We start from the raw sequence: 12,727 nt of genomic DNA, 5'->3' as shown, positions 1-12,727 counted from the left end.
ACAAGACACCTAGATGATCTGGCTGGCTGACTAAAAAGGAACTGAATTTGGAACTTATAACACAGGAGAGTCGCTTGCGGACTAAAAAGCATTGCGAACATAAAAGCGTGACCATCTGACAAAAGCACAAATCGGACAATAAATGGATTCGATCCAACACAACCTTTGCCTACAGAGCAAGTCTCTATCGTATGGCCACGGTTATCACACTTTGAAACTGCATTTACTAATATATATATCTATTGACGCTACAACTAACGCCAAATGAGAGGAGATCTGTGCTGAACTGATTTGGTCTGCTTGTCTTGTTCAGCGATTGGGCGCAAACACTTCAAATGCATTGGCTGAGAGAAAAGAAGGTGGAGATTATTAGCATACTAGAGAAACGCCGTATTTTACGCTGTTGTAATGTGCACAAAAGCGCCATATTTTACGGCGGTTTGATGTTCAAAACGGCACTTTTTACGCGCGCTCTTGAAAGGCTTAATTGCGGCGTGAAAAACTGTGTTTTTTTGCGCATGACGGCGTAAAATACTAGTGTTTTTCTACATTTACAGCGTTTTTTTACGGCGCAATGAAGGTGATACCGCGTCTAAATGATGGCGTTTTCTGGCGGGGATGGCTTGCCATAGAAAAGTTGAATACGCTCCGCCGTAGCGTTTCCGTCTGAACTGCCAAGAGGCAAAACACTGCTCAGATCTGCTCACGTCGCGTACGCGTTTACGTCACATACATGTGCCAGTCCAGTACAAGGAAATAAACAACATGTCAGATTATTTCCATGCGTGGGACCTTCAAGCTGCTCTGGCAGCTCTAACAAGCATACAGGAGTATTTCAACAAAATGTACAGGATATTTACAGATAGTATTACTGACACAGAGAAGGATCTTTTTGGTTTTTTTGCGGCACGGATAAGAGAAGGAAGATTCTACGCATGCGCTCAGACATGGCGGTGTTGTGTGATAGTCTATCACAGCACCACCTAGTAGCCTGGCATGCATACCCAATCGAATTCCACACACTTTTGCGTCACCGTATGCATGCAGATTTCCTCCCGAAAACGCTCGTCTAAACGCGGAATAAAAAGTGAAGACGCAACGCCACTTTTGCGTCTTCTGTTCAGACCGTCATCGTGTAAACGTAGCCTTCAGATGTGTGATGGAGAGTTCACTCCAGCCCAACAAGTTGATTTAGTACACACATCACCTCCTTACAGGGGTGGATGCTCCTATTTGGGATGGCACAAATGGCTAGATTTTCAGCACTCTGTCTTTTCCCTGATTGTGGTGTATTTGCCAGAATTATCATGTCAATATTATTCTGTTGTTGTTTTTTGTTGTTGTCATAATGGCAACTAGTGGAGAACGGTCAAACCTATTAGAACGCATCAAGACCTATCAATGACATGCACGGGATCGATAAAAGTAGAATAATTCAATAGGGTCATGTTTTATAGATTTTTGGTATTTTTACCTGGCTGGAAGACGTTGATTCAGTTGCCTTCCTTCCGTGGTATCGTAATTAAAAAGTCTGTTTAGATTAAGATTTGGATTTAAAATAAATACTTTGTTGAGAAACAAGTTGTTGAATTATCTAAACATGGAAATTAAGTGGTAACACGTTTTGTGTGTCTTTCACAGGCCCTGGGGATGGGGAGTTGGGGAAATGAATGATTGAAAGTAGTCACCCAAAGTGATTACTGCTGTCTAATAGGCCGCCTCTTTATGTCCAAGACCTGGAACACGTTGATGGGACTGCAGACCACTCCATGTTTCTCTCCACAAGATCAATGAAGTCGCTGCACTCAAGGAATCATCTGTAAATTACCCACCAAAGATCAGGCACATGGATGTCTGCTGTGACACATGCGTGGTCGTAGCAGAAAGTGGACACTGATTTCCTGTTTTCCACACAGGTGGAGTCAATTGGCCTTTGTTACAAAGTATTTGCGATGCTTCAGATTTTTGTATGCATTCATACAGCTTGCTGTTTTTATATTATTATTATTTTTTATTATTTTGTCGTCCTGTCTAGATCAAACGTTGAGCTAATGCTACTGTTACAGCCTGTATAGCTTTTGCTATTCACCAGTATGTGTCAACAATCAATGAAAAGTGCCCACTGCTTGCTCTGTGAAGCTTAGTGTTAATTGAATTACCACTCAGTTGTGAAGGGCAGTTGGGACACAATGAAGCAGCCTTTAAGCCAAACGGCTGCTTAAATTACTGTGACTCACTGCAATTCTTTTAAGAAAGTAGTAAAAGTTTTTTTAAGTAGTCACCCAAAGTGATTGTAGCTGTCTACTAGGCCGCCTCTGAATGTCAAAGACCTGGAACACGTTGATTGGACTTTAAGCCAAACGGCAGCTTAAATGATTGTGACTCACTGCTGAAACAATGTATAGAGAGACATCGCATCCGAATGTTAAACAAGATGTTTGTGATTAACTTAAGTCATTCTGTGTTTGGCTTCATCTCAGTAAAGCCGCAAACCAGATATTTCAAGGCTAGTTACACATTGTTTCATCATTTTTCTTAATAGATTACATGGCCGAATCAGAAATATTAAATTCCTGGTTCTTTTTCATTTTAATCACAGATTTTTCATTTTAATCACAAATATTTTGGTGAGTGAGTGAGTGAATGAGAGAATGCTCCATGTCCTCCCTTCTCCATCCTACCTTCCTGTTTTACTCACTCTACAATGTAAAGGATAAAACCTTCAGAAAATAAAACTGAAATAGGTTTGTGAACAATGAATTCTGTGATTGGTAAGGTGGACCATGCCATACTGCAAAAATAAATTGGAATGTAATGTAAACCAAAAGTTGTAAAAAATGTGATATTACAGATTGCTTCTATGATATAAGTGTATGAATGGGGAGCATGACTCTCAAACCAATAACTTAAGACTTTAAATCACGTCCCTTCCAGATGTAAACGTGAGTGACAGAAGGAGCTGAACATTTTGATGTCAACTCTTTTGGATAAAAACTAGGAGAAGCAGCAGTTTACAAACATGTGGGTGGCCTCTGCTCACTGTTTGTCCTCTATGTATGCATTTGTCCTTTCTTACACTTACACACAAACTAAGCAGTAACGTTTCTTTCTGTATATGAAATACAACGAGTAGACGTTTGCTAGGAAAGTTAATACTATCTTTAATATGTCCGTTCAACATGCAGCTTCAACTGATATCCTCTTGAACTGCTCGCTAGATGGGCTGTCTCACGAAGGACGGACAGCGCCATGATTATTATTATATTACCTGGTCATGTTATAACATAGCTGGTTGTTATAACAGTTGACATGGGTGCTAATTTTCAGTTAAAATAAAACGCTGGCATTATTTTATCAGCTGAGGGCATATTCATTTCCATATCAACGTGAGCTAATCAACAAGTACAACATGTTCTAATACTATGAGACTCATGAAAACGCCCTCAGCTGATAAAAGGTGTCGGACGGGACTTAGTGTCTTATTTACTTATTTATTTATTTATTTATTTATTTTAATAAGTTACTTATTTTATTTTAACTAAACACAATACCAAGGGTCAGAAGTTTTACAAGAATTTTGATCTTACAAAGTGGATCAAAAAAGACAGATGGACTTGGTGTCTTTACTCATGCTTGAAAGATGAACATATATTATTTTTTTGAAAGGGAATAAGCTGATGAAGCTGACAAGGGACCGATGTTTACTGTTTAAAGATATTTGTAATTAAATGCAAACCCAAGTGAATCATTTGCTCTTGTTTCTCTGTTTTGAGATCCACACAGACTTAGCAGTCTTGTTTAAATGTTACAAATTGAGTTAATAAACTGAACCTGGAAATTGTTTTAAGTTGTTGCAGATGTTATCTCCGCTAATTTTATTAATCAATAAATAAATATTAGCAGGTTCTCAATAGTAGGCTATTTCAATTCAGGGAGGGCGCGAAAAAATGTCTGTCTCCTAGGGGGGGAATGACTAAATAATTGAGAACCACTGGTCTAGAACATGTTGTAGGCCTACTTGTTGATTAGCTCACGTTGTTATGGCAATGAAAACGCCCTCAGCTGATAAAATAATGCCACAATTTTTTTTTAAACTGAAAATTAGCACCCTTTGTCTGCATCAGAACAAGATTTGTTTTGCATCAGAAGTTTTATAAAAATGTATGGGTCCCTGAAAATGAGACAACATAGTTTAGTGCTACCGAAATAGTGGTAGGTATATATATATTATTAATCTAGTACATGTTGTACCAATGTGTTTCAGTAACTGTGTAAATAAAAAAAGGGGGAAATATGGTCATTTATGAGTGAAACTTACACAAAGGAAACTTGAATGCACCTCAAATTTTTTATTACAGTTCACATCATTTGATTATTCCTTCATCCAAACAGTCTTTTTTCCTTTCATCACTTTAGTGGTTCAGAACTGCATTATTTAGCTGACACTGCCAGCTATTGGCTTAGACATACAACAGCATAGTAACTAAGAAAATAAAGGTTGTGGAATAAAAAAATCGTGGACAGGACTTTATATACTTCATAGGACCCCTGTGGCTTCCTTGGGTTGAGCCCCCCCAAAAGTCAGAACCTAGAATCGCCCCTAGCCTGCAAACTATACACCCAGGCAAACACCACTGCCCGCAAGTTCAGCTTTTGTTAACCACTGGTGAAGGTAGCCCTGTTCAAAGCATATTGTATACCTACCGCAGCCGCTATACTGTGCCCATTTATGGTCAAGCTACAAAAGATCTGGCATGCAGAGGCTGAAAGTTGCGTACAATGATGCTATGCGCATCCTTACCAAGAGGGGGCAGTGGCAGCCACTGCAGGATGTGAGCACATTCCATTCACTTTCAAGAAATCGTATGTTTAAATTCATGAAACGATTGGAGGAATCTGGGAATGGTATCATTGTGGTGCATGTAAAACCCACTCTGAGCTGTGCTCGCTATACCGCCATCCTGAGGGTACACTGGCTGAAATGTTTGTATATAAACTGACTTTCTATCAAACTGTTACAGTTCTGCATAGTGTAGGGAAAATATTCTGATAAGGACAATACTGCATTTTGAGGTCGTTTTTGGGTGTGTGAAAAATAGTTGTGTGGAGTTTGTTTGTTTTGATGACTCTCCTTTTATACCTTATTCATGTGCATATTCACTTTCATCTTTGGAGCCTGCAGTTGTTATTATATTGTAATGCTAGGAATGTTGTATATATTACTTTGGCCTTTATATCTTACTTTATATATTACTGATGGGGCTGCTGAGGATGTTATTTTTATACTCTATGATGACATGTGTGTGTGGGACCAATTTATGACAAATAATTCTTAGAGCCTCTAAAAGCTTAGCAGCGGGCCTGATAATACATGTGTGTGTGTGTGTGTGTGGGTGTGGGTGTGGGTGTGGGTGTGTTTGCGTGTGTTACTGTGTGCAGGATGTGTATGTGGTTGTGCAACCACCATGTGGTGGAGTTTGTAAAAAAACAAATTGACTCGACTTCATCTTCCTCATTCTGTGAAAGCTGGTGTGTAGCCCTCGGTGGACCTTTCTTGTTTAATGCTCAGAGGTGGGTAGGAACGCGCTACATTTACTCCGTTACAAATACTTGAGTAACTTTTGGATAAATTGTAATTTTAGGAGTAGTTTTTATTGCAACATACTTTTACTTTTACTTGAGTAAATATTTGAAGAAAAGAACGGTACCTTTTACGCCGTTCCCATTTGGCTACGTGACGGTCGTTACTTTGTTTTTTTTTTAGATCTTTTCTTTTATTACATGCGAGATCTATTTCTATCACGTGAATATTTCCTAGCCCAAGTGAAGGAGTTCAAGTACCTCGGGGTCTTGTTCGCGAGTGAGGGTACTATGGAGCGTGAGATACTGGCCGGAGAATCGGAGCAGCGGGGGGCGGTATTGCGTTCGCTTTACCGCACCGTTGTTACGAAAAGAGAGCTGAGTCGCAAGGCAAAGCTCTCGATCTACCGGTCGATCTTCGTTCCTATCCTCACCTTATGGTCATGAGGGTTGGGTGATGGCCGAAAGGACGAGGATCGCGGGTACAAGCGGCCTAGAGGCAATTGAATAACGCCTGCACAGGCACGCACGCACAACGCAGAGTGGTAATCGGGAGAGTTGGGGAAAATAAGCTGGATACGGACTGGGTGAAAAACTGTGTGTGTGTGTGTGTGTGTGCTGTGTGTGTGTGTGTGTTGTGGTGTGTGTGTGTGTGTGTGTGTGTGTGTGCTGTGTGTGTGTGTGTGTGTGTGTGTGTGTGTGTGTGTGTGTGTGTGTGTGTGTGTGTGTGTGTGTGTGTGTGGTCACTCTGTTCGAGCCTGCATGGGAGTTCAATGTTGTCATTAGCTGTAACGTCTTTCTGACCAATCGCAGTTCAAGGCCGACCTGGGCTGTGCCACTTCGGAGGGGGCGCTCAGTTACTCCCCTCTAGACAAAACCGAATTGGTTGTCGACGTTTGACCCGGCGCCCCCCGAAACGTTAACGGGCCACAGGGAATTCATGCTTAAAAGCACCCAGGCTACTATGCGGCGAACTGGGGCTCTCATGTTTTCCCCCTGCGGTGTATTCCTTGTCCGCATCCCCTGCCATCCAGTTGTCATACGATTCATGCAGACTGGTTTTGAACGGCTGATTCCATGGATGTACTTTGTTAATAATGTTAGTTAACAGTTATACGTGTATTGGTTTTTAATTAATATAATTTTGGATAAACCGAATTTATTTTAATTTTATTTAAAGGTTGATGTATTTAATTTTGCAAAGATTAATTTGTTATTGTTTTAGTTCAAGGTTATACATTTTATTTTTAAAGACCTTATTTATTTTATTAAAGGATGTTATTTACATTATCTTTATTTGAACATTGCTGTTTTATATTTTGTTAGTGTCTATTTTGTACCGTTTGTGTTGCTCTGTTTATTTAAAAAATAAATCGGAGCAACTCAGTACTTGTACTCTTGAGTACTTGAGTAGTCTTTTCACTGCATACTTTTTTACTCTTACTTAAGTAATTATTTTTACGAGTACTTTTACTTCTACTTGAGTAATTATAATCTTAAAGTAACAGTACTTTTACTTGAGTACATTTTTTTAGCTACTCTGCCCACCACTGTTAATGCTTTAGTATTATTGTTGCGTGTTTAACATCTGGTTAACATGAAGTTATCCAGTACCCTCTTCTTCTGGCTGTCGGCCGTCGTGGGAGTCCTGGCTGGTAGGTAATTGTTTTACATCACACTGAAACCGCTCCTCTCTCCGAACACACATCGTCTGAATCTATTTCATACTCAACATGTAGGCCTACGCTGCCAGTTTATATCTGTTCCGTCTCTGTGATCGTATAGATTGTTCGAAGTTTGACTGTTAATGTAACGATATTAACGGAGTTGAGTATAATGAGTGATGGTTTTCAAGCAGGCTGCAGTCTGGCTCGACTTCCGCGTTAACTTAAAACAGGTGCTTGCGCGGCAACCGCCCAGCTGCTTTTACACCGCCGCGCGGCAACTCGCCGCCTCCATTCATTTCAATGAGGGAAGTGCGGCAGAGGGGAGGCGGCTAACAAAGCGGCTGTAGACCAGGAAGCGGTTGCCGCCCTTGTGAACGTGCAAAGATTTTGCCCTACCGCTGAGCTTTCCCCGTGTTGAAACTTTCGGCCGCAGCAAGCCGCAGCAGCAGCAGCCGCTGTTTGAAAGCGCCTGGCCCTTCACACCGCCGCGCTGAACCCTCCGGCAGCGAGGCGGTTATAAGGGCAGTTGCCGGCAACCGCTGCTGCCGCACAACCGCTGCTGCCGCACAACAACCGCTGCTGCCGCACAACCGCTGCTGCCGCACAACAGCTGCTGCCACTGCTGCCGAAAGTTTCAACACAGGGAAAGCTGAGCGGAAGGGCAAAATCTGTGCGCGTTCAAGTGGGCGGCGAGTAGCCACGCGGCGTTGTGAAAGCAAGACGTTTGACTGCCGCCCGATATGTCGCCAAGCGACCAGGCTACAGTGTTGCCAGATTGGGCTGAAAATAGCCCCTAGCAGCCCCAGTCTAGTTCTTCAATGTTAAATGTTCTTGTTAAATTTTAATAAAATAATTAATAATAATAAATAAGGCCTAATTTATGTATAGATACTAGTGCTGTCAGTTTAAACGCGTTATTAACGGAGTTGACGCAAACCAATTTTAACGGCGTCAATTTTTTTTTGTTTTTTGGCTAAAAACAAATAAGCAGTAGCCTGACTGCTATGTTCAAGGCAGTATGTTTGTATATTCATCGTTTAATTGCACTATAGGCTTTTTTTTTTTGTATCATCCTGTTTTGATCAGTATATGCCAATGTTGTTATCAATAAAAAAACATTTGCACAAGACAAGCCAATGCACTTCTCCATGTTGATAAGAGCATTTAAATGAGAAAAATTAATCGGACAAAGAAATCAAGGGATATTTAGCATAGAAAAAAAGATAACTATGACATTAATGTGATTTATCGCGATTCAATATTTTAATCGCTTGACGGCACTAATAGATATATATATTAGGACAATCCAGTCTAAACCACCAGGTATGTCATGAGGGGACAGTATTCAAATATGGGTCATATGAAGATAATTGTGTTGCAAAATTCTAGTTCCTGTAGAATTGGATTTGGGCATAACCCTTGGCTTAAATTCCAGTACGGTTGGGCTGAATGAACTGGAGTCCCGGGAAGACCCAAACGATAAACGTTGAACGTGAAACGGCATATACATATCTTTCTGGAGAGTTCGAAACACTTTCTAAAGTACCGTAAATTCATTATTTTCATGTAATTAACATTTAATTAACACAGATTCTTTTTCAAAATGAGAAAGATTATTATTATATTAAATAACAAATTAAAAACAGGTCGGCGGCCACCACGCTACGGACAGCGTGGGTCATCCTCTTTGCACCTGCTGACTTTTAGTGTCACACCAAATCAACGTTGTCATCAATGAGCACTAAGCATGGCAGACTGCGAAATGTTGTCCAGTTTTTCTGCATAACAAGTTTTTTGTTTTTTGTTGCAGCTCAAGGAGAACCTAAATATTTTGAAGTGGGAACACCGCTCACCTTGGAGCCAGACGTTCCACTGTTCAACAACCAATCAACAGCATCAGGTGGAAGTACGGCACCGCCTTGGTGGTGGATTGGGATCCGAGCGGCCATACATACTATGGGTCATTCAGAGGACGCACAACGTTGGATCCACAAACCCTGCGGTTGGTCATCAATCGTTTGACCTTGGCAGATAGCGGACAGTTCTCCGTGGAGACGAATCTTGGAACAGTCGGGGACTCATGAGGTTAAAGTCATCAGTAAGTGTGTGTGTCTGTGGGGGGGGGGGGGGGGGGGGGGGGGGATATCTGCCTATTGGTCTGAGCCCCAAAGAAATCAGGTTTATCTCATCTCATTTCAAATACAACCAAGTCATTAGAATAGAATAGGACTTATTGTCCAGAGTTGGCCTGACATTTGCTTTTAGCCTCACCGCTGAGACAGTATTAGATCTTCATTAGTAATGTACTCGGTAGTGCAGCCAGTTAGGCTATGTTATAAAATAGTCTTGAGGCGACGCGAACATGAAGTGAAAGAAATTACAAATGTCAATAAATAGCAATAGAACAAATCAGCGTCTCTCTTGAGCATGTATCTTATCATTTGGCACTGACAATTTGTGCTCCAATGGTGATGATGTGGCTGGGCTGCATATGCAGTGCTGGGATATTCAGGATTTCAGACCAAATGTAACCTAACCTTCTACCCGCGGTTCGCAAATGTGCATAGAAATGAAATAAATAATTTCATTTTTGAGGGCAGGCAGATTCTGGGTGAGGGCAGAACTTAACCCTCCATAGAGAGAGGGGCTGGTGTCCTTCACTAAGCCTCTATAGCTTTTCTACGTACTGCAGACGAGTTTGAAACGATAGACTGAGCAACACTAAGCACAAATAAGAGAGAGATTTCATAGAGATTGAGTTATACAAAGTATCCTTAAAGTTAAACAAAGTGTGTGGTTTTATCCTCCTGACATGGGGAGATGTGACCTTGTACTTCAGGGGTGCAGATACACAATGATGTTCTTGTGTTCTTTTCACCCGACCAGGGCCCCCTCCGACGCCCAGTATAGAGACCCAGCCGCTGTGTAACGTCACTTGTACTTTGAAGTGTACCGCGGACACCCAGGATCTGAGACCGGTCTCCTACGAATGGAAGGAAGATGAAGGAGAGTGGACTGAGGGTGACGAGCTGAAGAATATCAGCAGTTCTGATACCCCTGAAAAGTTCTCCTGCAGGCTGAAGACCCGTGTGAGGACCAGCAACACCAGCCTGCCCATGGAAAATCCACTCTATAAACCACCAGGTATGTCCCCGCTGAAGGGTCTGAAGTGATTTCAACATTATGGATGACTTAACTTTGTTTATAAAAATTATAATAGTGGAAGACAGGACAAAAATGAATAAATTCTACCACTGAATGAGGATTCTATTTGTTTAGATTGATGGCTGTCAGCGAGGAATCTTGCTTGGAGCATAATGTCACTGTATAAACATGAATTAATGAATAGCATAAATGAATCAGCATTACACCTACAATGTCATTTGACATATGTATTAAATAAATAAAACAGAGAACCGAGCTTAACCCATGAGCCTTATTTTCAGGAGCAGCCACAGAGGGGGAAGCAGTGGCAGGTCCCACTTCATCTCCTGGTGTCACTGAGGATGGGAGACGAGGTGAGCTCATATAGTGGCAACTCAAAGTGATTCCAAACAATCTTTTGTTGAACTTTAAACTGAAAGCAGCTTATCAACACTAACATCAAGTGGCCTGTTTTATTGTATGTTAAGTTATAAGCTGGTTCAGAGGCTACCATCATCTTTTAGCAGGTAGTGAGCAAGAACATGTGATGGATGGTGATGGAGGTGAAGGGAGGGGACAGAGTAGGAAGGGGGAAAAAGTGAGAGCACTGCAGACCAGCATGTGCCAGTGGACACGGGACCGTGGCCAGAGAAGTTCACTGATCATCAGAGAGACACAGTAGTTTGCAGACTGGCTAGTAAAGGTGCAGCAAAAACAGACCCAACCAAAGTGGCACCCAAAGATATGGAAGGAACCACAGTCCCAAATTATCTTCAGAATGTAAAGTAAGCCAATGGGGGTGAGAAGATTCGATTTATTTTCTTTTTAAATGCGTAAAATACATGGACCAAGGGAGGAAAATCCATGTGTCTCCCTCTGTTGATCCTTACAGCTGACAGAAATCGGTTCATTTCACCATTGAACGAGGATTCCCAAAAACAGTTATGAGGCGAATCGCGGGTTGAGCGACTGCTAATGCCGGAGCACTAATTTGCCCCCCGTTAGTCAGGTCTTTTCCCCAAAAAGGGAAATCTGGGTCACAAAAAAGAAATGAAAGAAAGTGAATAAAAAGATGCAAGCTGAGGGTAAACTATTCCTGACTGATATCTTTTAAAAGAAAGCTGAGCACAACAATTTAAGAACCAGGGTTCAACAACAGTTTAAGCTTATATCAGAAGATTAGATTGATGGCTGTCAGTGAGGAATCTTGCTTGGAGCATAATGGCACTGTATACACATGAAATAATCAATAGCATAAATGAATCAGCATTGCACCTACAATGTCATTTGACATACACATTAAATAATTAAAAGAACTATAAAATAAATAAAATCGAGAACCAAGCTTAACCCATGAGCCTTATTTTCAGGAGCAGCCACAGCGGGGGGAGCAGTGGCAGGTCCCACTTCATCTGCTGGTGTCACTGAGGATGGGAGACGAGGTGAGCTCATATAGTGGCAACTCAAAGTGATTCCAAACAATCATTTGGTGCACTTTAAACTGAAAGCAGCTTATCAACACTAACATCAAGTGGCCTGTTTTATTGTATGTTAAGTTATAAGCAGTTTAAGAGGCTACCATCATCCTTTAGCAGGTAGTGAGCAAGAACATGTGATGGATGGTGATGGAGGTGAAGGGAGGGGACAGAGTAGGAAGGGGGAAAAAGTGAGAGCACTGCAGACCAGCATGGGCCAGTGGACACGGGACCGTGGCCAGAGAAGTTCACTGATCATCAGAGAGACACAGTAGTTTGCAGACTGGCTAGTAAAGGTGCAGCAAAAAGAGACCCAACCAAAATTGCACCCAAAGATATGGAAGGAAACCCAGTCCCAAATTATCTTCAGAATGTAAAGTCAGCCAATGGGGTGAGAAGATTCGATTTATTTTATTTTTAAATGAGTGAATACATGGACCAAGAGAGGAAAATCCATGTATCTCCCTCTGTTGATCCTTACAGCAGACAGGAAACGGTTTGTTCCACCACTGAACGAGGATTCCCAAAGACAGTTATGCGGCGAATCACGGGTTGAGCAACTGCTAATGCCGGAGCACTAATTTGCCCCCCGTTAGTCAGGTCTTTCCCCCAAAAAGGGAAATCTGGGTCACAAAAAGAAATGAAAGAAAGTGAATAAAAAAAGATGCAAGCTGAGGGTAAACAATTCCTGACTGATATCTTTTAAAAGAAAGCTGAGCACAACGATTTAAGAACCAGGGTTCAACAACAGTTTAAGCTTATATAAGAAGATTAGATTGATGGCTGTCACTGAGGAATCTTGCTTGGAGCATAATGTCACTGTATACACATGAAATAATCAATAGCATAAATGAATCAGCA

At 41.5% G+C, this 12,727-nt stretch overlaps 1 protein-coding gene across 1 annotated transcript in view; it reads left to right on the top strand.

Annotated features, from left to right (window-relative positions):
- The window catches only part of LOC115542259 (uncharacterized), a 578,272-nt gene that overhangs the window by 177,157 nt on the left and 388,388 nt on the right, over positions 1-12,727 (top strand). The window contains exons 24-25 of the mRNA XM_030354447.1: positions 10,694-10,765; positions 11,762-11,833. Of these exons, the coding sequence (XP_030210307.1) occupies positions 10,694-10,765; positions 11,762-11,833 (144 nt within the window). The remainder of the gene's footprint in view (positions 1-10,693; positions 10,766-11,761; positions 11,834-12,727) is intronic.

Source organism: Gadus morhua, chromosome 4, assembly GCF_902167405.1.
Source record: "Gadus morhua chromosome 4, gadMor3.0, whole genome shotgun sequence".
NCBI classification, from domain to species: Eukaryota; Metazoa; Chordata; class Actinopteri; order Gadiformes; family Gadidae; genus Gadus; species Gadus morhua.
The sequence above is the reverse complement of the archived record's forward strand: the minus strand, read 5'-3'. Positions and strand labels throughout refer to the sequence as shown.